The 27119-nt window shown below is 46.6% G+C and overlaps 1 protein-coding gene across 4 annotated transcripts in view; it reads left to right on the forward strand.

Moving 5' to 3' along the window:
- fam189a1 (family with sequence similarity 189 member A1) overlaps nt 1-27119 on the forward strand; it is a 48006-nt gene that overhangs the window by 16717 nt on the left and 4170 nt on the right. The window contains exons 2-6 of one of the 4 annotated variants that reach the window (XM_029143662.3): nt 3970-4026; nt 19208-19318; nt 20350-20514; nt 24315-24422; nt 26388-26548. In XM_029143662.3, coding sequence (XP_028999495.1) covers nt 3970-4026; nt 19208-19318; nt 20350-20514; nt 24315-24422; nt 26388-26548 — 602 coding nt within the window. Of the gene's footprint in view, nt 1-3969; nt 4027-18930; nt 18954-19207; nt 19319-20349; nt 20515-24314; nt 24423-26387; nt 26549-27119 lie in introns of those variants that run through there. The other 3 variants (XM_029143663.3, XM_055507436.1, XM_055507435.1) reach the window with 3 other exon arrangements.

Below are 27119 nucleotides of genomic sequence, written 5' to 3' on the forward strand. Positions count from 1 at the left end.
GATGTGTGTCTGCGTTTGCTAATCAGGTGCGTTGAGTCGTAGGCAACTCCACTGTCCTCATAAAGAGAAATTAGGACTAAGTGACATAAGTGCATCCTATAAATTGCTGGTCTTGTTTACAGACCTTTACTAGACATCTTTGTGTCACATGTCATCTTTTTCTGAGCTTCATTTTCAATAGTTATTGCATCATATGATACTGTACGTGTCTATGAATAAAACGTATTATTAACAGTAATTATTGCCTTAATGACCTAACTAGTGACTCATTAACTTCCTATTACCAGTAATAGTAATAATGACAATAAAAAATCTAGTAATTAAGATTTTGCGTGATTTGGCTTTTGCTCCTCTGGACCTGTGAACTCGCGCCCGTCCGCGGATCCAGCGGGGCGCGTGCGCCTTTTGTCTGCCACGGGGCGCTTCGAGTTCACTCTTTTCACACCGAGTTTGACGCAAGTCGCTGTCGGGAATTTTAAGTCGTGTTCTGAAACATTTGCTCTGTGCGTCTCCAGCGACTTGTCACCTCTGGAAAGCGCACGCGCAGCGGGGTGCCGCGCGTGCGCTCCCGCAGCCGCCCGAGCGTCGGTGTAACGCGTTCTCAGTGAAAACCCTTTTATCTTTCCGTTCCATTTGCCCTCATCAGCAGTCTGTGTGCGCATGTCCTTGTGAATCCGCACGCGCGCGCTCGCTCGTGTGTGCTATGTATTAAAGAGGCAGCGAAAACCCTCTGCTTGTTATTAGTCATAAAGAGCTGCGGTCTTGAAAACTAATTAAGTTTTTATGCTCGCTTTATCACGTCACCTGTCATTTTGAAGCCGCTTCCAAGCAGCTGTGTGACGCGTGAGCTGAAATGGTTAATGATCTGAACACTCTGCTTTACTAACTAGCTGCCATCAAAGACACAACATTTACAGGTTGTTCAGCTCTTCAATGAAGAATCCGTTTTTTTCTCTTTGAGCAGTTATTTTGCTGTGCAGTTTCTGCCTCGCCTTGAAAATGCTTTCAAAGTTTAAACTTCTGAGTCTTTAATTCATATTCTTTACTATTCTATTTTTCAACATGCTAATAAATAATTCAACATACTGCATAGAGAGATGCTCTTTCTATTTACTAAGCTCTTAATTTGTTTGTGTTTTTACTGCATATAAATTGCAAATATATTTTTTATTTTTTTTAAGTATGTAGGTGTATGCTGCCCTAGGTCTCAGTATTTAATGCTGCTAAGTATTACATGTTAATCCTGTTCTGGGAGCAGCCAAGGGGAAAAGCCTCTAGTGAGTGACATCCAGCATCGCTGCGCTATCACATGCTTCTGCTCTCACATAATTTCACAGCCTGAACCAGAGTCACACAGAAGTCTTCATACCTGTATATGAGCAATGTCGCAAAAAAAAGTTTAATGATGCAAAATCCCACACTCTGTGAGTACAGGGCTGAGGCATGAAGTCTATCTGTTGAAACATGAGGACTGTAAATATGGGCAGAAGTGTTGTTAGCAGCATATCGAGAGTTATGCATTCATAAATATCTAATTAAAATATTCCAACCTCTGCTCCCTTGTGTTGCATAATAAATCCCCCGAATGTCCTGGAGGTGGATGGAGAAGTAGCCAGGAAGCGATTCAGTGGGGGACCTCTGTGTCGTGCATTTGCTCCTTGCTGCCAGACACAGCTTTGCACACGCAGTTCTTGTCGCAGTGCCTGACACCACGATGGAGAGGGTGAGGGTCCGCTGCAGTGGCACCGGAGCAGCCTACGCTTCTGCCTCCTGCTGCCTGGTGCTGTTTACACCAGCAAGGAGCAGCACGTAGAGTGGTTACGGACGCAGACAGCACAGATGGGCCGTGGCCCGGTTCTAATGTTGACTGGACCGACCCGCTGGCCCCCAGTCAGCCGCTGCTCTACCACTGGACACCTGAGAGTCCTCAGCAGTGGTTAGCACCAACGCCTCGGAGCAAGGAGGTCCTGGGTCCAGGTGCCTTTCTGTGTGGAACGGGTCTTCAGCTTTTTGGAGGGACATGAATGAGTGACAGTGGTGGTATTAATGTTGAATAGGTGCAGATTGAATCCAGCAGATCCCACAGAGCTGGATTTTATCATAAGAACTGTGCTTGACTTCTGAGAAACAATAATTAAATGTTGATCAAAGACATTTCTGCTACTAAATATATTAATATATTATAAAATGTAAGTCACATTAGTCATATAGGGCTGTACAGTGCAAGTATTTTAAATATGGCTTGATGCACTGATATAGTTCAATTTCAGGGGGAGAAACTGTGTGTGTGTGTGTGTGTGTGTGTGTGTGTGTGTGTGTGTGTGTGTGTGTGTGTGTGTGTGTGTTTAAATGAAATATTCACATCCCATTCGCCGGGTCCCGTGGGTATCAAGGTGAGTGAAGAAGTGGAAGATTGACTAGAGAGTGGTACAAGATGGAGAGGGAAATAGAAATGAGAGGTCTGGATAGAGAGTGGTGAAAGTGAGTGTGTAAGTGCAGAAGTATACTCCGACTGTCTGTGGGTGCAGAACAGGAGGGGGAAAGAAAATACAGAGATGGGTTGTGATATGGTGGAAGGTGAAAGATGACAAAAAGCGAGAAGGCGGATCAGAAAGGGAGGGGGGGGGTGTTGGTGTTTAATGGAGGGTGAAGAAGGGTGAAAGGCATAGAGCGACCGTGGAGGAATAGATGGCTGGAGGCTATGAGCAGCCTTTGTTCACACGCTTTTTGATAATATGGGAATTCACATCTATGGCAACAGGCGCCGGGCAGATGCGCCCACAAACCCCAATGCTGCGCGTCACTCACACACAGCGCTTAGAGGAGAAGCGAACATCTTTAAGCTCTGAGCTGCTTGGATTTAAAATACACAGATCGATAACAGATGGGAGTCATAAACAGAGGCTGAATCACTTGGATGGTTTCATTACAGCCAAAGTGTCTGGCTCTGTGGCAGGTGGAGCACAGAGTCTGCAGGCAAACCAGCGGTGATGGAGCTCCAGTCAGTCACATCTGGCTGCATCTGGCTCACACACGTATCATATGTCCACGCTGCTGACGCGGCCTTGAAACCCACCGGGTGGAAGTTAGATGTTGGTCTGAGGCAGCAGATGAGTGTGAAAAGGCTTCCTGCGAGGACGGGAGCAAGTTGTGAGGAGTGAGTCACAGCCTGGCTCTTAAAGCCTCATCCACCTGTTGCTCCTAACGCACGTTCCAGTTGTGCAACGTCTCTTTCATTCGCGGCCGTCAATCATCTTTAAACTGGAGTTTATGCCCATTTGTGGCGAGCGATTGACACGAAGATCCACACGGACGCTGACACGCAGGGAAAAACCAGGTGGCAGATGGTCACAGCATTGCAAAACAAGAGCAACGACTCCCACCTGATCCTTGGTGAATGTGAGGGAGAAGATGTTTGGAGGCACCAAAGAGCTGCGCCCCATGCTGGAAGTCTGCCTCTCTGCACCGGAGGCGCCGCGACGCGTGGGATCTGCAGATGCTGCACCTTGTGTTTGTTTTCAGTCCCATCAGCGAATATCAAAGGAAGGCGGTGGTTGTTAGCTTTATTTTGTGGCTTCAGTCGATTCTATTTGGTGTTTTGTGGTCGCGTCGCAACCGAAAACCACCGCTGGCCTGAGAAACGGCTGCAGCAAAGCGAAGCTGCAGACGAGCAGGCGGACGGGATTCTTGACCATGTTGCTTCTGATCCCCAGCTGCCTCCAGTATCCACAAACCAGAATCATGCGTAATCTTGGACGAGCACCGTGTCCACGCGGCGCGTTCCAAACCGTGTTCCCAAATCTCAGCAAATACCGTTTTTATTAACGACACAAGCTGCGCTGACCACAACAACAACACGCGAGCTGTAAATGTTTCAGTGTGATGGACTGGTGCTGTATGAATGGATGCGTGTGCGTGTGTGTGGATCATTCACCATTCTGAGCCGCTCCGTTGTGTTTTCTTTGCCAGGTGCTGCTCTCTGGTCTGATCGGAGTGGTGTCATGGAAGAGGCCGCTGTCTCTTGTGGTAAGTGTCCTCCCAACGCCCACGATCCCGCTCCAGTCTGACACCTGAACACAGCAGTGATACCTGAGGGGGAGTCCTTCATTGTGATGATAGAGACATAAACATACAGTACAGTACAGTACTTACATCCTGCAACGATTATCACGTCTTCACTCGTATATGCATTAGCTGTTTACCAAAGTGAAAAATGAGATTTCCAGCATCAGCCAAACCTGTAAACCTACAAAAGGCCCTCCAGCTGTCGCCTCAATGTATTAACACAGTGTGACTGACTGGGTGCTGAAAACCCCCATCACACTTGTTGTTTAGCAGCTGCAAAAAGTGTAACTCCTCGTGAAGGATTCCAACTGCGGGGCATGTTTGGGTTACGCGAATGTTCCTGGATCCCGGCCCCAGATCTGTGCGTCGTCAACCTGGAAACTGCGCGACCAGAGTGCGTCAGGAGGCTTTGGCGCTGGCGCGTTCCTTGTCTGGCTGCACAGATGAAAACCCTTAAACCGTGTTGCTCCGTTCAAACACGGGTGGCTTCGTTTAGGCACAGCCCACGAACGGCAACGTTCAGGTTTTATCACAAAGCGGTTTAAAGAAGAGACTTTAGAGCAGCTCTGAAGCAGCATTTAACCCATGTCAACAAACATCCTTACATTTTACCATTATTTTATCTAGAGCTTCAAAGCATCGGTTGGAAGCTGATTTGCAGAAACAAGTCTGCTGTTGCTATAAATAATATAGAAGCACCAGAGAATGAGGAAAACATAACTGGAAAAAAAATCTATCATTTATTCTTCACCTGCACAGAATAAAAATAAGAGCCTTTTAATTATGTAGAGCTTTGCTGTATTTTTCCCTTTACTTTTGATAAGCAACATCTTCTCTGGACCGTTGTTTTCATCTAAATGCTAAATCGTTTCTGCTCCTCACCCGTCGTCCTCCGTTCTTCACAAACTCGATCTCCCCCCACCCCTCGTTCTCAAACGATCTCATTCCTCCCATGCGGCCTCGCGAGCGGCCGCCGCAGCGGCCGCCTGTAGCTCCGTCGCCCGCTCCCTCCACACGCGAAGCATCAGCATCCTCGCCATTCATCCGCCTCGTCCGTCTCTGCCTTTGTGCAATATTAGACCAGACAGAGAGATGAGAATCATCATTGTGGCTCTTGGGGATCAAAGGAAACATCCCATCACTGAGGTGCGGCTGGAAATTGGTCACACATTGTGCAGTGTAAAGGAGTTAAATCCTCTTACTTCTCTATCCCTAAAAAGCATTACTAATTTCCTGGAATAGTCTGTGCCTGGTACAATCCAGCCGCTTAATAGTGGCTGCTTCATTCCTTTAAAGGGCTCTAAAAGGTAGAATCTGGTGCGGGTTACTGCGGCTTCTAATGACGAGCCAGCGTTGGCCTCGGCCCAGCGCTGACTGGCAGGTGACTAATACGCCGGCTGGATGCTTTAAGGCCTGGCGCGTCTGCATCAGCCGATCTGCCAACCGTGGGCGGCCGCGCTCCGAATCGTGATTTGTAATAACCGGAGCGTCTCCAAAGCGTTTAAGCGCGCGTTTAAAGACCTGCTTGGGCTCGTTATTGGACGGTGGCGCAGAGACCGGGGGCTGGATGCGCGGCCGGGCCGCGTGAGGAGCTCATGCAGGGTTTGGTCAGCGGAGGATTCCTTCTGACCCCTTCAATAAGTTACTAATTGATTCAATCATTTAACAGCATTCCAGTTGGCTTTCGTCTTGGAGCAGTTGCATGGACAAACAGAGAAGTTATTATTTAAAACATTAATTGTTACTACGTGAGAGACTAGTTACTACTTGCTAGACTGATCACCAGTCAGGAAACGACACCATATGCACATGATCTCTTAGTTTATTCTGAAAATCTTTAGGCTCAACTCAACTCCTGACATCTGACACTGTTGAAGTTGTGGTTGAGAGCTTGTCTTTATGCTGAAGTGTAACATGAGAAAGACGCCATATGCTATAAATAGAAAGGATGAGACGAGGTGGCGAGGAGAATGCTTGAGCAACGGCTTTGACTCTGACTCAGTCAAGTCGGTGCGTGACGACGGACGGCTGGAGACGGGATGCGCCAGAATAACAAAGAAAACACAACTCGTACGGAGACAGAAGACATGTCGAATATAAAACCCCGTCTGCTGCAAACGTTCTGTGGAATCTCCACATCAAACATTTACTGATGAGGCTGCGCTCAGTGGAATGAAATGAAAACGCAGCGTGGAAGGAAGCGGTTGCAGACGATGTCGCCTCGTCTCCACTCAGGCAGTTAAGTCTGCGTTGATGTCGCGGCCGAGGACGGGTCTGCAGCCGCCGTGGATGATGCCTTTAGTGGGAAGAGTGATGGACAGTTACAGAGTTGGAGGGCAGCGAGTTCCTGTTTGCTCTGTGTGTGAAAACAACGGTGTGACGGGATGCTCACAAAGCCCAAAAATTACCTTTTACAAAGAATAATAAAAAAAAACTCATTCAAATTCATTTCATTCATAAAAAGAATGGTTATTCACACTAGTGGTCGGAGCCTGGAGAGGTTTAAATAATGCGGAGGCTGAGCTGTCCGGGGGGGAAATGGTCACTGCACATGACGCGTCAGCGAGTACGAGAGTAAAACATGTGCAGAAGTTCTACCCTGTTGCTTCACAGGGAGGACGTGCAGGTTGAGAGTCGGGTGGATGTCACACGGTGCTGCTCTAACACTGGACGTCTTATTGCAGGAGGTCCGGTTATTTAACGGTGCAGTCGCTTACATGCATGATGAGTGATGCTGTTGTTTGCTGCTCTGCCGCGCTGCACGTCTGCACGTCTGGAGAAGCTGCTGGTTCTGTAAATATACGAGCAGCAGGTCGGGGCTCTTCATTGCTATACTCTCCCCTCATTTTGTATGGAGTTGCTGTGGGATAATGAATGGGGTTCATGGCCGTGTTCTTCCGCTGTGACAGCAGTGCACTAATCAGCGGATTAACAGGGCTTCATCCCAGTGCCAGCCACTGATCAACCTGTGCTCGTGCCGCCGCTGCTGCATCCGCTGCTCTGTCGGCTTGGAACGAGATAAGAATCTGAAATCCCCGCGAAGACCTGGAGCGAAGCGTGTCTTCAGCTTCCGTCAGATCACGGACACGTTCAGTGGAACAACGAGTTGGTCCCGGGCTCCGTTGCCACTGGGCAGTCAAGTGTCAGAGTGCAGAGATTTCATCAATGTCAAAACAAGGTGAAAGTGTCTATTTTGGGGTTTCTGGCTTGTAAAATGTCCTGTCAACAGTTGTACATTTGAGCACGGCCTACACATAATCTGAGTTTCGCACCAAACAGGATAGAGCAGATACAGCTGCCTACGGCCCTATAGCGCTAAGTGCTGTGCATAACATGAAGTGTCGCTCCAGTGATTGCGTGCTTGGCTCTGGGAGCTGTCAAACCGAGGGGTCCCACACTTGAAACAAGTGGAACCCGCCGGTGGAGGGCTGAGGATGCAGCTATGTCCATTCCATTGCAAACCAGGTAAAAACAGGCCTCGCAGTGTCTGTCACCAGCCTGATGCTGCTGCAGCGACTGTCAGGTAACAGCTCGTCGTCGCCAAGGCAACCCTGAGGCAACGAGCGCCGCGCGCTAGCAGACTTAACAGTTTTGATTCGTCCCAGAAATAGTGCCTGGATGTTTAACAGGAGCTCTGGTCCCTAGAAAGCTAAACTAGGCAGACGCCGTATGTACAGTAGGTTCGAGCCGTTTCATGTCAAACAGGTGATTTAACAGCAAGCAGCACTGGAACAGAACCAGCCACTCAAGCAACACACTTAGATTCTTGACTGCTGGGTTTTAATGGCTGCAGTTTACTTTATATGTGATTTCAGTGCTGCATCTGTCTTTATAACTCTGCCTGCAAAACATATGAAGAGCTCATAAAGCGCTTTACAGTGGTGTATTCATGTTTAACGGAAAAAGTCGGTCTGACAGTTTATTGTAAATTTGTTTATGGCAGTAAGTTCTGCTGCTCAGCCTGGACGCTTAGAAACAGTGAGGGTGTGATCAGGAACCAAGCAAGCACAGTTTTTAGCCTTTTTTAGCCACATTTGGCCTCATTAAATATCGTTTTCTGCATTTAACTTGTGCAGTAACTGCTGTACAAAGTCTGTGTTCAAACCACAGCTGAAGTAGATAAATGACGCCAAGACTGCTTTGTTTTAAAGCGAGAATCACTGCAAATCAGGAGTAAGGTTTTAAGAGTAACGACGACGATGATGATGATGATGAGTTGTCATGAAGCATGAAGAACAATTTCATTCCTTCATCTGGTTTATACCACAATTTATTCCTCCCATTGTGTGTGTGTGTTTGTAATCAATCAATCAACAACACAAACAGCGTGTGTGTCCTTATCTAGCGTGTGTGTGACTTGCAGCAGCGTCAGTGTCACTAATGGTGCCGGCTGAAGACCCACACTGCTGCCTCAAACGCTGCACATCGTTTTCAGGCTGTGGGAAGTTTGCGAACACGCGTCGTTTCTCGTGAACGCAGCACACAGCACGCGCGCGGCGCAGGCGTAGGCTCTGTATTTCGATGCCGTAACGACAGTGGGGCCAGCAGGACGGCGGTGAGTTGAAATGAATGAATGTTTGAGGAATGTGTTGTGAAAGGCTTTATGAGGTGCTCTGTGTTGAGCCTGTGACCCCGACAGGCCATAAATATCAGTGTAGCAGGAGAAAAAGGGAAAGAGGCAGCGCTGAGTGAAGCACACGTCTCTGTGCAGGAAAAAACGACTTACAACCGAAGACCAACAACAAAAGCACACAGTCTGTGCACAACATTTATCCCCATCCAATTAATGGCAGGATTAATAGGTTCAGCTCACTCTAGACGCAGACACAGCGTCTGTCCTGCACCGTTTTGCCTTCCAATAGTTACGAATTTTTCATACAGATCTTAATGGACAAATTAATCTGCTAATTACGGGTGAAATTAGCCCATTAGCTGCTTCTGCCTGTGTCTCTGTGGCAGACACAGACGTGTGTGTGTGTGTGCGTGCGTGCGTGCGTGCGTGCGTGCCTGCGTGCGTGCGTGCGTGTGTGTGTGTGCGTGTGTGTGTGCGTGTGTGTGCGTTCTGCACATGCGTCAGCTCAAAGCAGACTAACTTGCTGCTTTGGGCCCCTGGTTTACGTTTGATGTTCATCCGCGGCTGCTTTCATGAAACAGCCGTGCGTCGCAGCTCCACGTAAACACACTGGAAAGCATGTATGTGATGTCAGGGAGGATTTAACAACCTCACTGTTGCTTGGATGTTTGTGGAGATGAACGGAGAACGCTCCGTGCCTCGTACGCCCACCGCTGCCGTGCCCTCTGATATTAAATGTTTAATTCACAAGCAGATAATGAGAAACAAAAGCACAATAAGCAGCTTTTTAGTTCTCGTCTGCAGCAGCTCGTCTTTGATCATAATGATCCCACGGCAGATTATTCATGCTGGTGTTGTTTACAGTGTTCCCTAAATATAAATACATAGGTAGATGGTGAGATCATTGTACAGCTGTGCATGTGTGATAACTACACCATTAGTGTGGTTCTGTACTGTACCTCAGTTCCACATAGTGAACTAGACAAACCAGCACCATCTGCCATGACTCAGCATCACCACACACTCCACACAAGCAGATGAGATCGTTGTCATAAGCTCTCTGCAAAAAAAGGAGCATTAATGTCATTATGTGCTCACTCGTCGCCTGCACACAAGTTTCGGATGTCAGGCTGATGAGCCTCAACGCGGCGCTAACGAGATAATTACCGTGCACAGTAAGTTTGTTTCCTGAAGAACAGAAGCGATGAAGCTCCCAAATCTGTCCGAGCCGCTGCCGCTGCTGCTGCTGCTGCTGCTGCTGCTGCTGCTGCTGCTGCTGCCTGCATCAATGACTAATCTGGACTTTATTTCTATGTGTCACTTTCATCTTGAAGCATTTGGTGGGTTTTATTACATAACCTCCTTAGAAATGCATGTTTTATTCATTTCATTTCCTGTGCTAGAAAAAAAGAATATGGTAAAGCAGAGATAATTTACCTCCAACCATATGGAAATTCGTACGTGTACGCGCCAAAATATGTCTAAATAAGTTCTCAGGTTTTATACACACAGTCATGTAGATGCAGCTACGGTGTGAGATGAAAAGAATAAAAGGCAAAAGCTGTTTCTGTGACAAAACAAAACAAAACCAGACCCCGTCATTGCACGGTAGTGTTCAAATCATAGCTGATGAATAGATTAACTACAGTCATTCAAATCCCAAGTTCACACCTGCATAATGGAGCCTGTGTTCTTCTCTGCTATTGTTAATCAGCACCAGTGAGCTCCTGTCTCCTCTCCATCCAGTCTCAGTGATGCTACAGAGCCCTGTGTGAGACGCTGCAGTGGTTGTGATGGGGGCAACCCCAGGCCTCCACCCGGTATCAAACAGCTGACTTCAGTTCTTCCTTTAGCTGAACCACCTCAGTCACTAACCAATAACTAATCACATATGGGCAGCTCATCCGCGTAACACTGATTATTGCTCCATTTTAGTGCTGTCTAAGGCGACAGCCTCCTGAAAGATCACATTCTTAACTGGTTTTAATTCAAATGGCTTAAAAGTTGTAATTGCTTCGCTTCATTTGAGATGTCATCCTTTTATTATTTTTTCATATATTAATTTCAAGCTTTAGTTATTGTCAAGACTGAATGAACTGCAGCGAGTGAATGTGAACCTCACATAAATTATTGCTGCTATATAATAAAAAAACAAACGCAGAACAGCTCAGCTCTGAATTCAAACTGTACCAAAGGAAGGAAGGAAAGACCTTGTGTAACATTTCAGGAGACACATTTTGTCTATGAAAATGTCCTAAATACCTCCCCTGCTGCCTGACACCCTGTGTAATTAGGCAACCGTGAAAAGACTTTTGTTGCTTTTGGTTTGGATGATTTCTTTTATTCCAGCTGTATGTGCACACGCAGACACACAAACACACAAACACCCAACACATGCCGGTGCTGAAAGGAGAAAGCGTCACACTCATAGGCACCAGCTATGAATCACACCCACATCCATACACAGTGTACAGACACATAAAGAAGTCATGCATACTGACTTCAGATCAGCTGCTCTTTGCATGTGTTTGTGTGCGTTTTCTGTCCTCCCCTCCTTCAGAGACCTGTTATTCTCTGGCCTGACCTAGATGGAGAGGCTTTAATGTGAGATGTAGCATGCTGCCAACTGAGATGGCCCCCGCAGGACCACCTGTCAGGAGCTGCTAAAGGAAAGGAGTGTGTGTGTGTGTGTGTGTGTGTGTGTGTGTGTGTGTGTGTGTGTGTGTGTGTGTGTGTGTGTGTGTGTGGGGGGTGTGTGTGTGTGTGGTGTGTGTGCGTGCGTGTGTGTGTGTGCACGTGTGTGTGGGGGGGTGGCTAGCGAGAGAAAGGAGGTTGTTTTTTTAGGGTGGGGCAGCGGTGTACGAAGAACAAATCTGCGGGAAGCGTTGCGCTACTTCAAACAGAAGGGAAATACTCCAAAATCGCTTTGGGATGGGGATTATTCCCATTCACATGGTCTCTGTAGGATTTTATGATTATATGGTTAGATTTGTCTTTTGGTTGTGCTTCCAGCGCCGGCAGGGAAGCAGAAAGAGATGCTCCTGAAATGAGAGCGAGCCTACGTTATCTCTGTGCTTAGAGGGATGTTGACAAACAGAGGCTCCACCAGTGTCTGATAACCTGTCGGTGGCTTTAATAGAGGCTCGCTTCTTATTGACGATACACCACTTAGATGTATTTAGAAAAGATACTCGTCTGTGGTAGAAAGACATATGAAGCTGAGTTTGAGATTTTTTAAGATATTCTACTAGATTTAACTGCATCACCCTCAAACCTCCTGTTTCACTCGTGTTTCACCATCAAGCTCTGTGACTGAAGTTTTAGGCAATTTCAGTTATCCCTGCTCCTCCTTTACATTTTAGGGGCTCACAAAAAAAACTGTATCATGTGTGAAGAAGATTTATGCCCAGAGATTGTGTCACTGCTGTGTTGTGGCCGTAAGCACAAGGATAAAGGCAGAGACAGAAGCTTTGGGTTCGTTTTGATAAATTTTCTTTGGTCCTGAGCCAAGGAAAAATATTGTACTGTTGCTAGGCAACATGCCTCTGCATCCCTCCAGCATCTTTTGTTAAATCTTAAAGTTAATTATGACTCACTGTAGATGCTGAAAGTGAAATGTGAGTAATACAACTGTGTTAGTTTTGATTCCTCTGTGTTTCCAGTAACAGACGTGCATCGATGTGATGGGTAAAAGTTAAAGGTTCAGCAAAAATACCATCTTGACTACAGATTGGAATCTACCATTTTATTAGTCTCTGGTGCCGTTTATTAAATCTACCGCAATGAAGTAAGTTAATTGTAACAGAAGCAAGTTGACAGAGCTGAAGCAGGCAGGTATGAATGTGTCTGTTATTGTGAGCCTTTCTAAGGGTCTTCCAGCCATTTATAATGAATCATCAGCATCCAGTGTTCTACAATTAGCTATAAACGGCAGCTGTTAACGTGAGCCGTGTTAACCTGCACGGTGCACGGAGCCGTCGTGTCTTTCTGGAGCGTGGACGTCTGCCAACATAAAGCCAGACTCCTTCTGGTTTAAGAGTGGCCTCTCTGAAGCCGCCACACCGTGCGTGTGTGTGTGTGTGTGTGTGTGTGTGTGTGGGTGTGTGCGTGCGTGCGTGCGTGCGTGCGTGTGCGTGTGCGTGTGCGTGTGCGTGTGCGTGTGTGTGTGTGTGTGTGTGTGTGTGTGTGGTTGGGGTCTCAGGAGTGTTTCCCCTCTGGCCACAGTTTGGCTGTCACCTCTGGTCACTTTGCATTAGCGCTGCGGCTCTCGCTCCCTCAGTGATCCCGGATCACGTCCCCTCCACACGGCGTAGAATGCGTTTGAATGAAAGAGCCTGAGCATCTGACTAAAAAGCTGCTTCGCTGCAGTCATCGTTAACTCCATGGAATGTTTGCGTTTCTTTCTCGCATTCAGCGACCGTTCCTTACGTTTGTTTAGAACGTGACTTTTAGTTAGCCTTTGCTGATGTTCTTACCTGCAGGAGGCCGGGTTGAGCCCAGCTCTAAACACATTAAATCCATCAGCGTTGGGATCTGTAATTTCATTCTTCTGCAATGGCAATAATGGGAATCCTGTCAATAAAAGCAAACGTGTACAGGATATGGTCCACGCCGTGAAAACCAATGATCCACTCTGCTCTTTCCCACATAGCCTAAAATGTGTCTCCCTTGAGGCAATTTGGGAGGCTTTTTGTATCCCGCTGTCTGCTTTTTTTCCTCTCGATTCCTCTCCGTCTCATTTTCATCATATTGTTTCTCTCGGCACATAAAGGCCGCGCGTGCGCGCGCGCAGCCGCACGGCCCATCTCTGCTCCTTTTTATTTCCATCTTCCACACGCTCTTATTATGTTTAAAATGACAGGAAGTGACGGGAGGGGACAAAGGGACGGGCAGAATGTGAGAGAAAGCGGAGGCAGAGTGTGAAAGAGCGCGCTTGGCTCGCTGAACAGGAACCTTTTGGCTCAAGATAATGCCTGATGAATGATGTCCTCCCCTGAGGCCCCGAGAGCCAGGAAGTGTGGCTCTATATTAATTAGAATATGAATTAGATAGATCCCTTATCTGATGCCTAGGAGCAGTCGGAGCAGCATGATCCCAGCAGCAGCAGCAGCAGCCCAGGTGTTTGGGTGAGGGGCTGAGGTCACGCTGCCACAGTCATTAGAACCACATACAGCCATTTACAGCCACAAATAAAGAGCTGCTCAGGGTTTAATAGTTAGAAGCATTGGTTCTAACTGCCCTTGAAACATTTTGATTCTTAAAACATAAAAAGACTTTGAAATTGACGTATCAGTGTCTTATTTAGGTTCAGTATGACTGAATTAATAATAATAATATTATTATACTGGAAGGTTATTAAGCTTCGTGATGTCTCAGCTGGTTTCCTGTGTTTATCTGACCACTTTATTACACAACACTGGGTGATACTGAGTTTGAAACCATGATGCCATGATGTCCTATTGAGGATGGTGCTGGAGTTCCCCTGATCTGCTACCAGCGGGCGGCAGCGGGGTTTCAGCCCGTCTCCTGTGTGGTGCGAGTGTCTGCTGGGACCAGGTTCATTATAGGCCTGTCTCATTACAGCCGCCCCCCCCCACACAGAGCCCAGAGGGGATCAGAGAAGGCACAGGCTCCTTGTTTTAGCTCCTCAGAGGTCAGTGCTTGATTAGAATGTGGAGAAGTAGAGGTTAATCAGCTACTGACCCTCGGGGTGAAACTGTCTTTCATGGTCCGTTTTAATCAATAAGTGTGAGCGTAGAAATGAACTTCTCTACCTCCTCGTAGGCAGATCTCTGTGCTGTGATTGCATTCATCGCATGTGTATCTTTATCTCGTTCTGTGTAAAAGGCGGCATGGCTCCGTGAAAGGTGTGTGTGTGTGTGTGTGTGTGTGTGTGTGTGTGTGTGTGTGTGTGTTCAACGTTCAAGCCATGTCTCCAGCCACAGGAACTAATCCATCATGTCCTGTGGAGACGCGGTCTGACGTGCCGTCAACATGACTACACATCAAACACTACAACGGGCTCCGTGTGGAACCTGTAGCTCCCAACGTTCTATTGTGTCTGATAAAACTCCGGGTTCTGTGGCCGTGGTTTCGTCGGGCGGGTGCGTCGGCAGATGTGTGCTGGTTTCGTTTAACACGTATCTGCAGCGAGCTTTGGAGCGGCGTGTGCTCCTGCTCCACATATCCCCCAGCGGGTTCCGGGGCCTGTGGAAGCCGCTGCGTCTGGTTTTGTGCGGCGTCCCCTGGGCTCTGCTGCCGAGAGTTAGTGTCAACACCTCTACTGTTTATTTGGACCAGCGCTGAACTCGGGTCACTCAGCTCCTATCAGAGCTAATCCCCGTGATGAGAGTCTGAACACACACAAATAAATACACACCACTGGGCCCGGTTGCATGGGGGGGGGGGGGGGGGGGGTCGTGCCTCCTTTTGCAGCAGGAGCCAGTGAGAAGCAGCTGTTGCAGCCCTGAAGCAGGAGGAGGCGCACGGAGAAGCATGCTGTTGTCTTTACTAAAACGACTCGACCCCCAGGCTCAACGGACTTCAGCATATTTTGACTCTAATCATCAGAACCGTTGGGCAGATCCACAATCCACATCCACATAGCTTCAGTTACGAGCTCTGCTTGTTCCTAAGGTCCGCTTCTACTGGCAGATGTGTGCGAGCACCGTGGGGGCTCCAGGGTTGATACACAGTATCAGAGGGGACCCGAATCACAGGGTTTGTGATCTGCTGAGTTGGAGCAAAAACAAAACAACGCTGCTTCCATCTCTTGTGGCTCAGGGATAATTGAAAACAAATAGCGTTGTGTCGCAGTGCTGCTGCAGACTAAATTCTAATTTGCGCTGCAGTCAGAGGATGGTAACAGGGTTTCACATCTTTCCTTTATACAATTTCCATCTGAATAAACGTGCCCAATAGTTATTTTCTTAATTCATCAAAAGGATTAGGCCACAGTTACAGGTTGTGATATCTTTTAGAAAAATTGTATTAGATATATTGTCATATCTCATAATTGTCATATCTCATAATTGTCATATCTCATAATGTGGTCATTCCACTATTTGGGGACTTGTACATTGAACAACCTGCGTGTTGCTTGCGTTTGTGGGATGTGCTGGACAAACAAGCGCTGAGGCCTCACCTCACAGCTCACAGGACTTAAAGGATCTGCTGCTCACATCCTGGTGCCCGACAGCACAGCGCTCAGAGATGTCAGAGCAGCAACACAAAGTCAGATCAGTGTTTGTGACCGCTGGACAGCGACAGGGACTTGATTCCTTCTGTTTAGTCTATGTAATAGCTGTGTTATGATGTTGCTGTATTAGTTTTAGACATTGGATCCAGTTGTTTAATTGTCTAGCTTTTTATTGGCTCATTCTGAAAGCGTGTTTACTGCTGCAGAGTCCAGTCTCCCCACAGAGATTCTTATCTTATCTCTGTGCTTCTTCAAATGCACAAAGGTGATGAATGAGCTGTTTTTTTAATGTTTTTCCCTTTGTGTTTGTTTTTGTTTGTGGCAGCATCAGTTACAGATTAGATGTGTGTGAAATATCTGGAGTGTTTACTGTATTCGGTTTTATAAAAAGCTCATCTACTGGCCAAATGGTGCTGATGCTGATGGTGTTTGGACTATGTCTAAGTGAGGAATTCACATTTTTACAGAAATCTCCAAATCCATTAACACTTTTCACTTTACAGACAATTGGAAGCCAGTTGGATGGGAGGATTTGAAACAAAGAGCAACACCAGCCAGGATGTCCAGAGCTCACAGACCGTCCTGCTCACATCCATGTTGTTTCATTTGTTGGTGCATCGCCTCCACCTGTGGTTTTGTGATCATTATAGATATTTGAGGTTATAAGGCTAATTTTAACAGTGTGTGTGTGTGTGTGTGTGTGTGTGTGTGTGTGTGTGTGTGTGTGTGTGTGTGTGTGTGTGTGTGTGTGTGTGTGTGTGTTGTCGTCACTTTGGCAGAGCAGCAGTAATTAATGACCAGCTGCTGAATGGTGTGATTCTAAATGATAATGAGAAGGGATCGCTGTTCTAATCGTGACAATCGACAATCAAAGAAAGCAAAGAGGACACAAAGGCGACACCTGGTTCACACAGGCCGGGGGGGGGCTGCTGTTTATTCATTCTAGCTGCACATGACAATAAAGTCTAATTGCAAAAGCAAACAGAAAGAATATAACATCCCCATAAAGACCATAATATCCCAGCAGTGCACTCCTGCAGCCGCTGCAGCTTTAATAAAGAGAGGCTGGAATTACAGCTGCTTGAGACGCGGCCTCGTATCCAACTGGTTTGACTGGAAACGAGGCGAACCCGGGAGAGATTTCATTAAAAGGTGACGTGTGGTCAGCAGAGACGCTGTCACTGCGCGTGTGTGTGCGTGAGAACGTCGTGGCTGTGATCCCTATTGTCACGGCATCGCTCGGCTCCCGAGTGGCCTAATGAAGCTGCTGCAGCCTCGCTCACGTCTGCAGAGTGACACTGTTAACAAATGCTAATCATTACTGTCCCGCTGTGTAATCAATACTATATGCACCGGTGTGAATATTGTGACAACAGTGTCTGTCTGGATGTGATGAAACCTCTGTAATTTACATCAAACCTTCCATCAGTGACTCCAACTCAGAGTTTAGAAGATCTTTTAGGCCCGTCCTCGTCCCGTGTCCTGAGAAGCCTCATTCCTCCTCCGGCCAGAAAACACAAAATCTGCCCCGTCTTGTATTAGCAGCATCCAATCAATAAGATGAAGTTAATGTTCTGTTAAAGTGATGCTTCATTACGTCCTGTGAGTGAATTTTCCTATGCACTTCACATTCATCTGGCAGAGCATGACACAGTAAGTGACACAGTGTAGTTGCCAATATGTGGACGTCAGACAGACAGGATGGAGCTTTTGGCAGCGTGACAGTATTTTTGCTATATTAGTATTCAAATGAGTGACACAGATACAGAACCTCATTGATTTACCCGAGAAAAGACTCAAATGTTCACTTAAAAGAGAAAAAGGTTTTTGTGTCCTTGACCCTTGGCGCCTCTGTTCATGTTCTGCCTTGTTCGTTAACACTAGTGAAGCAACACAGTGTCAGACACCACGTTGACATTTACTTTGATGAAACAGAGATTTTGAGAGAGAGAGAGAGAGAGAGAGAGAGAGAGGGTGCGGGAAGATTTATGTGTTTCCATCACCGGCCACTCAACGCATTCATGGACATTGGGTTTTTGCCTGTTGCCTGGTTGCCACAGTAATTTCACTGATAGATATTCTGGTCGCTCATGTATATTTATCTTCTTGTGTAAATGTCTCTATTTCAGGAATGTAATCTACCAGGTCGTATTCCTGCCCGTCCCAACTCATCGCTGAGCTCAGTGCTGTTCCTTGAGCCCTGATTTCCCTCTAATGCATCTGATCAGCCACAGAACCAGACGGTTTGAATGAAACACTAATCAGATTCACTCGTTATCATCTTCAGGGCTCGATGAGGCCGCACAGACTTTTACCTCCCGTCTCCTCCTGCGTTTCTCCGGAGCCGCCTGTTAATAACCGTCCAACTTCTTTATACTTTTGTGCTTATTGTCTGCGTTTCCCTCCACTCCTCTGGATTTCCCCTCTTCTCCACCCAAACAGGTGACCCTCCATCTCACCCATCAGCCTCTCAATCTTTCAATTTTCTGCGATGGTGAAAACCACTTAAAGATATCACTCCATCTGTTTATTACATAGCACAAGCGCCTCCTTTCCTTCTCCGCCCCCTCCCCGCTCTCCTCCTCCCCATCTGCGCTTGTGTGTTCTCAACCTTTATGTAACCTTTATATACGTCAAACTCCTCCTGCCAGTGACCTTTATGTCCTCCAACGGCACGCTTTTTTCCCCCAACGTCCTCTAAAGGCAAACACTAAAACAAGGCCGTGTTTTGTATTTACTGGAATTAAAAGCTAATGAGCGTGATGAAATTCTGTGGTCTCTGCTGTGCGTTTCTCAGACAGACAGAGCCGCTTGTACCAAAGTACCACAAATGGCAGCTGTATATCTACTAATGGGATTGGTATCAATGGGGTTCGCTTGGGAAGAAAAGATGCCTCTTCCGGAGGGGAAGGGGCTGGAGGCGACGTTCGGTGTGAAAGTACATTAGACCTGAACTCCTCTTTCAGCTCGGAGCTCAGAGGAGAGTGAACTCTTTTGAGATGGGTGTTAGCGTGTTCATGTGTGTCTGTTTTGTGCTGAGTGGAGGACTTTAACTGCCACTGTTCAGATGTCAAGGAAAGAAAGAGCTCGGTGTGGGTTGAGAATTTCCATCTGCCAGTAAGTTGTTTCCTGGTGTCACTGGGTGAAAAGCTTTTCTGTAATCACGGTTTCTTTGAAGGCAAGCGGGTTATTGATTTCTCCTCACATCCATGCTAATTTCCTCTTTGAGGACAAATTGATTAGCCTGCGGTATCACAGATGCTTTCAAACACAACATCAGAGAGACGTGAGTGTCGAATCAGTGTTGCTGTCGTAAACAGCGGCGTCCTGATATTGTTCGTCTGCTCTCTCGCTCTCCGTCTGTGCCACAGATTACCTTCTTCATGCTCCTGTCAGCCGTGTGTGTGATGCTCAACCTGGCGGGCTCCATCCTCTCCTGTCAGAACGCTCAGCTGGTCAACTCCCTGGAAGACTGTCAGCTGGTGAGTCCAGAAGACCCCCAACCTGGATCCTCACATCACTCACTCCTTATATCTTACGTGCCTCATGTCCAAATGTAAAAAAACTAACTTGACATGAACATTGATTGCATGTGAGTCCACGTTTAGGTGATCGTCAGCACATGGCGGCCCGACAGGCTTCTGCTCTGAACAGGCGGCGCGACTGAGTCACACCCGCTGAAACTAAACAGAACTATTTGGTGACTAATGATCTGTGATGATCACTCCCATATCTGCCAGAATCAAAGCTTCCAACTTCAAAAGCAACTTTCAGGCCGAACTTCTGGGAGACTCAGAGGAGACAGTTTATTATAGTGGCTACAAAGGGCAGCATATTCCAACATTACAGATACATTAAAGGAGCCAATATAATATTATGGTCCCCATTTAATTGAAGTGGAATGTTGTTCTCCTCTGTGCTCTGCAACCACAGTGTCAATAACATGGAAGCCATGAGAATCCAATGCACTTTTCCTCTTCGGGTTCTTGATGAGTAGTAGCTGGTGACTTATTCTTCATCTTTTCTTAATAAGAAAAGCGTCGGGCTCCTTTCTTCTTTACACAATGCACTAATGCAACCAATTCCACATTAAAAGGCAAGTTTTCTCCCTAAGCAAGTGGGACCAAGCACTAGAGCAACTTCATTGCTTTTTGTGGTTCCCCAGAGATCCTCCCCCAGCCGTGACTGGAATACTAACGCTCCTCGTCCTCTCTCCCAATGTAATTAACCCATACTTGTTGGGTTCACGTCCTGCTTTTCTTAATCTGGGACACATAGCTGAGGTATGCTCTACCTCCATCCCCTCCTCATATCTCACTCCTTGTCTTTGTCTACACCTGTATGAGGCCTGTACTAGTCACATTCGTTGCTCCTGTGCTTTGTCCATCCTTTGGACGTCATGGTGCGTTATAGGACAGAATGCTAGCTCAGTTCTGATCCGTGCGTGTCTCTCTGTGTTTGCACGTGTGTGTGTGTGTGTGTGTGTGTGTGTGTTTTTGCGTGCATTCATGAGTGTGGATGTGTGTTCCCCCCTTCTATCCCCCAGCTTAAGTTTGACAGCGATGGCGTGTGCGTGTGCTGCGAGCTGCAGCAGCAGAGTTCGAGCTGCAACAACCTGGGAGAGACGCTGAAGCTGAATCCACTGAGGGACTGCAACACTATACGCCTACACCTCAAGGTGGGTGGAATCCAGCTTCTATGGAGCTAAATGTGTAAGCTTCAGTGTTCGGACGTATAAAGAAGACTCCAAGTTGCAAACACTACCTTCAAGAATGCAACAAAATTAAGTGCCAATCAAAGTTGGTGTACCTGATATTTCACTTTATCTTATTTGTTAGATTATTATAAATCTTTGTACTTCTGTTCATAGTCATCAGAGGATCCTACTAACCCAGAAGAGGCCTTGTTTGGGAACCAATAGCACCACAATGTCTTTAATGATTGGATGAGTTGCCATGAAATTTGGTTCAGACATTCATGTTCCCCAGAGGATCAATTTCATGTTAGGCTTTAATATATTGCACATACTAATTGTAGGCTTAGTATAGTAATATTAGCAACACAATAAGCTTCTGCTTAATATTGGAATTGTCTTTAGCATGTTAGCGCTGATGTGCAGTCTTATAGCATGAATGCAAATTCTCCCAAACTTTAATTAGATATTAACTTAGAGACACTATCTGTTATTGTTAAATTGCTAAAATAATCCAAATCTCCTTTCTCAGCGTGTCAAGGCAGTAAAATTTAATAAAATACTGCACAGAACAATATAGAACTGTGTGTGTGAGTCCGTTCTTAGATTAATTGGGCAGGAAGTGCCGAGTGGCAAAGGCATTTGTCTTTCCCCCAGAGAAGCAGCTCTTAGTATTCAGAGTGTATCCAGCCTGGGCCGGCTGTTACGAGTGCATGATCTCTGTAGATTATCTTGACTCGGGGTGTCTGTAGAAATAATATACGGTATGTGTTACCGTGCCTTTATTGGATAACGACAATCATATCCATTCATTTTATGTCCCTGATTGATTATAAAACGTTGATAACCAAATAAAAGACGTCTCTGGATGAAGCATGCTTATGAAAAGACGAGAGATCAAGCACATTTGTCACTGTGATCATAGCTTATTAAAAGAGATATGGGAATTCATGATATAAACCCTCACTAAGTGCCAAAGTAGTCAGATGTGTTGAATTATGTCTCAGAATAAGCTGTCTTCCCAGGTCCCCGGTGGCTTCAGCCATTTCGGAGGATTGTTAGGCTGTCGCTGGTGCTAATGAACGCGTGACGCAGCCCCAGCGCGAACATGCAGCACGTCGGCGAAACCGTCGACCACTTCGTCTCTATAACAACTGCTGTCTGCTCTGCTGCTGTGTGTCAGTCATCACTTCCAACCACGCTCCGCGTCCCCATTCTTGCTGTTTTCCGCGGAGCCGCCTGAGGATGTAGATCACCAGCGGGCCGGAGCGTTGGGATAATTTGCCGTTTCCTGTTGGGGGGCGGATGTGTAACCTTGCTGTGTAACTCACAAGCTAATTGGCTCACGGCAAGGTATCTTCCAGAGGTTAAACACCTCCTGGTGAGCAGGCGCCTGAAACAATCTCTGTAGATGTGTTATCACATTTCTTTGCTTGGCAGGATTTATTGTGTCATTATGTACATTACAGTCGCAGGGGAAATCACAGAAGTGCACCACCTCACATCTGTATGACAGACGCATTTCCATAGCAAAAATGAACGCAGACCATGCCGTCATAAATATTCCTGCTCTCATTAGATGCCACACTGTGATCTCCAGCGCTGCTTTTGGGGATTTTTTTTGAAAAAATAAACATATTTTGTAATAATCCTCACACAGGATGGTTTATGTCTACCGCTCTTTGGAATCTCACTTTCTCAGGTCGGATTCGAACCCTAAGACAGTGTTGTTGTCTGAGTTCTTGGTTTGTTGTGACTTGGACAAAGCCAGTTAGTGATTGTGAATTCATGTTGTCCTACACTCACCCACCTCAGTTGAATTTATTAGTCGGAGTCAAAGAAACTGGTTGATGCAAACTTCTGGAGTTCTGCCTAAAAGTAATAATAAAAGACATGAGAAGCGGGTTGATTTCCACGGTCTAGACGTGGTCAGACCGTGGAGCATCATCGCTTCACCCGTAAGAACCGTTCCTCCCGGCTGCAGTGCAGCATGCAGCGTCTCCTGCCGCGGTCACCGGCGCCTGCTTGGGTGCTCAGAACAGCTCTGTTCTGCCTTTGGCCGCGGTCGGACCCCTCCATGCTGCCGCGGGGCTTCCTGAGGGGAGGCCCGCGTTTGACGAGCGGCTCGAGGAGGTCGTGTGTGCCTTCAGTGCTACACAGCCAGTCATTATGGGGTGGCAGTCGGTCTCCAAGACATCACTTTCTGCATATTTAGCTCCTGCACACCGGTGCTAACACTTTCCTTACTATGGTGTTGAATGCAGAAGCTGCGTCCCCTCACCTCTTCTGTTTTTACTGCTCCCTGTTTAAAATGTCACCCGCGCCTCCCTCCAACACGAAACGTGCTCCCGCAGCGTTCGCTTCCAAGACAAACATGATTTAGTTGTGTTTTATAGTTGGCAGCGCGTGGGTTAAGCCTCGCTGCCTCCAACTGGCATCGCGAGCGCTTTAAATTCCGGCACCCACTCTTGATCTTTGGCAGCGAGTTACTGGATATCAAACGTGTTTGAAAAACAGTTGCGGGACTGGCAAACGTGAGCGCCGCGGTCGCCAGCGCCGTCCATTTCACATCACAACCCTCTGAAGGGGAAGGGAAGTGAATCATGGAATCGGGTTGGAGCCTCCATTAAAAAGTCACGGTACCTGCACCTTGAAAACAGAGCACCGCCTCGGAGCTGGAGCCGGAGGCTCTTCCCTCTGCAGATTATCAGAAGTCCACACAAGTGGCTTTTTAATGTCACTGGTAATTATATGCCTCCTGAATCTGCTGAATAATGTGCGATGGGCTGGAAAACATTTTTTGTGGTAACTGGGGTGCTTCATTCATGAACTGTTGCCCATAAGAATCCAACTGGCTGGAAACCCTCCTCGTTCCCATCCGGTGTTTAATATGGACTGTTTTGGTTTCCCATGGTGAATGTAGGACACGTTGATCAGTTCAGTTCAGTATCAGGGAAAGTCCTTTTTATTTACTGTATGTGTTCATATCACTAACAGCTCTTGATGTAAGTGCGTCACATTAAGTCAAAGATTTTGAGTCTATGAGCAAATAAGACTTAAAATCTGAGAGCAGGTTCTAAGGGGACTTTCCACTGATTTCTCTTGCTCTCTGTTTTGATAAACTGCATACATTTTGTTACTTAATTCAAGTAGGAATCTGCAGATTTCACATACACATATATAAATAATGCTTCACTTTTCTCATTTGGAGGCAGCGTTCTGAGCTGCTGTCGTCCTCACTCCTCTAGCTCTGCGTGCCAGACCGCTTCTATTCCCAGAGCCAATCTCTAGGCAGGTGCTATCGCTGTGATGTTCTTCAGGAAACTAATTCATAGTAGCGTGATGAAATATTCATTTGTTAAGACAAACAAAACTCAAAACGGTTTGGAAATGGAGACATTTCAGGATAATTGTGCGCTGCCTCTGAGATAAATGGCCCAAGCAGCAGCTCAGTGCAGTGCAGTCGTGAGGCTTTTCCCTGACGCAGGGCGCCAGGCTACTGTTTCACCAGCGTGCACATTTATTTTTGCTGACAGATTCAGTACTGGTTTGTCCCCATGCTGTTCACTGCGTAGCTGTAGTGTGGATGTGCTCAGTCTTAACCTTGGATTCTGGTGTACTTACACGCTGGTACCTTTAGTTTACTCTGAGTGCTTTTTCTTCCACATTTAATTCTCCTCGCTCTCTTTATTAAGTTCCCATTATGCCTCCGTCAGTCTCGCTTTGCTCTCCTCGCTCTCGTTCTGCTCCTCTGACCGCCTCCTCGTGTTTCCTCCCTCCTTCAGGAGCTGCTTTTCAGCGTGTGCGCCCTGAACGTCATCTCCACCATCGTGTGTGCTTTGGCCACTGCCATGTGCTGTATGCAGATGGTCTCCACTGATGTGCTGCAGATGGTGAGTGTGACGGAACAATGGCTGACTTTATTTTCTTTTCCGTCTGGAGATGGATATCGTCAGGTTAAACAAACACGTGGCTCCCTGGAACCATGTGCCAGCCTCTTTCTGCCTTAAGATGGTGGAAACTAATGCTTGGGCTTCCTGTCTTAATCCAGCTGCTTGGTAAATACAATTTAATGTAAACACACAGCAAAGGGCTTTTGCTTCTGCAGCTCTGTCCATGTCCTTCTTAATCCCACAAATGTTTCAAGATTTGCAAACAACAGCTTGACATCTCTGTGGATTTTCTTCATAAAATAATCACCAAGCGCATAAAATGACCTTGTATTGTCAGTATATGTGGAACAATTAACTGTTACCAACAGCTAAATGCTTCGGTCATGAGGGAAATTAGCTCGGCCAAGCTCCATTTGTGTCTCAACAATAGTTCATTTCATGCCTCTAAACATACAGTATCAGCAACTGGAAAGGTAGAGCAACGCTGCCAACATGATAGCAAATATGAAATATATTTTACACACTTCATGAACTGCTTAGAATTGTTTTCCATGCTGAGATTAAAACCGCTGCTGGGCTTAATGGAAGCTACAGCTGACAGGAGGATGCAGGAATCAGCAGTGACCTCAGCCACAGTACATGAGTCCGAAGGTTGGCCTCACACCAAAAGGTATAATTACATTACTAGTCAGCATTAGATTCACCTCTGTACAGGTCACACATCAATAAAGATCTGTAGTTCAACGACTGCTCCTCTGGAGATGCTCACGGAAACGGACAAAACCACTGCCAGGTATTATACATGTGATAGAATCACAATTATAAGAGCTGCTTGAATTATTCAGCAATTCATGGCACTAAACGAAGGCTGTTACACTCCAATAAGATGTTTCCTTTTATTTAGATCAAGCTGTCAGACATTTCCGCTCAGTTCTTTGCTTTCACGGATGAGGCCTTTAACGTTTTACAATTTATTGAGGACTCATAGCTGGGGCTTCACTCAGTCATTTAAAGTGTGTTCAGAATTATTCAGAAAAATCTCCCAGGTCTAATGACATCCAGTTTCACCAAGAACAAGTTAAAGTAAAATTGTACATATCTAAATATATGCACACACTGCATTAATATTAATCTTCACGGGCAATTACACAAGCATAATCTCCAATTGCTTTGGACAAAAAAAACATAAATAATGGATAAACTTCTGTCACTAGGATGAAAACATAAGGCTGATTATAAAGCAATTAAAAATGTTAATGGAAATCTTTCTCATCCTGAGCAGCAGCCGCCACCTCAGTGCACACAGTTTTAGCAGATACACGTTTGTTGATACTTCATATAGACCACAATGTGTGATATGAACTATAATCCATGGCTAACTCTCAAACTTGCATCAAAGTAGAAAATTAAGATGCCAATAAAGCAGACGCGCCAGCAGGAAGCAGAATGCGGCCGAACACAGTGACATCCAGCGATCGATTCAGTGAGCGGAAAAGAACAAAACCGCTGTGTCTTATCTCCAACCGAGTTTCCAGCAGTGGCCTCATTTTCCATTTACCACAAGAGGTGTTAACCTTTTTATTTAGCTCAGTAAATTTAGCCAAGTCAATGGCAGCAGTGGCAAATTGTCCCACTTAGAAAAGTCTGAGTGAGGACAGTGAATGTGCAGTACTTTCAAAAAGGACTGTGTGTGTGTGTGTGTGTGTGTGTGTGTGTGTGTGTGTGTGTGTGTGTGTGTGTGTGTGTGTGTGTGTGTGTGTGTGTGTGCACTGTTCCTGAGTAAAGCACTTGAGCTGTAGCTGCTGCAGAGGAGCACGAGTACATACAGTAACAGCAGGGAGGCGCTGGAAAAAGGATGGCGGTAGCTCCAGGACAATTTGTGGATGAGAATAATGAATGAACAACCAGGCACTCAGCAGCATGTGTCCTAAAGGGCGGATAATGTGTCTTCTTGTGCTGTCTTAGTTCATGCCTCACAGAGCACGAGCCCTGAATGCTGACTGCATGACCCCCCACGGAACCATCCTGCACCAGACGCTGGACTTTGACGAGTTCATCCCTCCCATTCCCCCTCCACCGTACTACCCCCCAGAGTACACCTGCACCCCCTCAATGGACGGACAGAGGTGAGAGACATCACATAAGTGATCAGCATCGCGTCTGTGTGGCTGCAAACAGAGCACAAATAGCAAAAGGAGGAAGTAAGGCCGTTGCGTACGGGTGTTTAGAAGATGCCTGTGGTCAGCGTGTGACACTAACATCCGTGACTATCTGAGCATTTCCCCCCCATCAGCCAGCTGCGACACCCGTGACCCCCCCCCCCCCCCCCCCCCCCCCCCCCCCCCCACTCCACCCCGGCCCCCATCGCTCTCTCCATATTCTCAGTGTTGCCAGAGAGGGTGCTACTGATGTGGCCGTTTGGCAGGAAGCCACATCAGTTTGTCAATTATGCCATAAATATAAACAAGGCGGAGGAAGCATTTATGGTGTCGCTGCCCAGGGCCAGCGATGTGTCATGACATCATCATACCGCGGATGATTGGTGGAAACTCTCAGGTTGTATTTCATGATCTGCCATTTTATAGGAGAATGGGGTTGTAATTAAAAGATATGAATGCACGCATGGCTGCTTATTCATAATTGGCACCATATAAAAAGGTGGTGGTGCACATACAATAATACAGTTTCTGAGTCTTG

This window comes from Betta splendens, chromosome 3, assembly GCF_900634795.4.
Source record: "Betta splendens chromosome 3, fBetSpl5.4, whole genome shotgun sequence".
NCBI classification, from domain to species: Eukaryota; Metazoa; Chordata; class Actinopteri; order Anabantiformes; family Osphronemidae; genus Betta; species Betta splendens.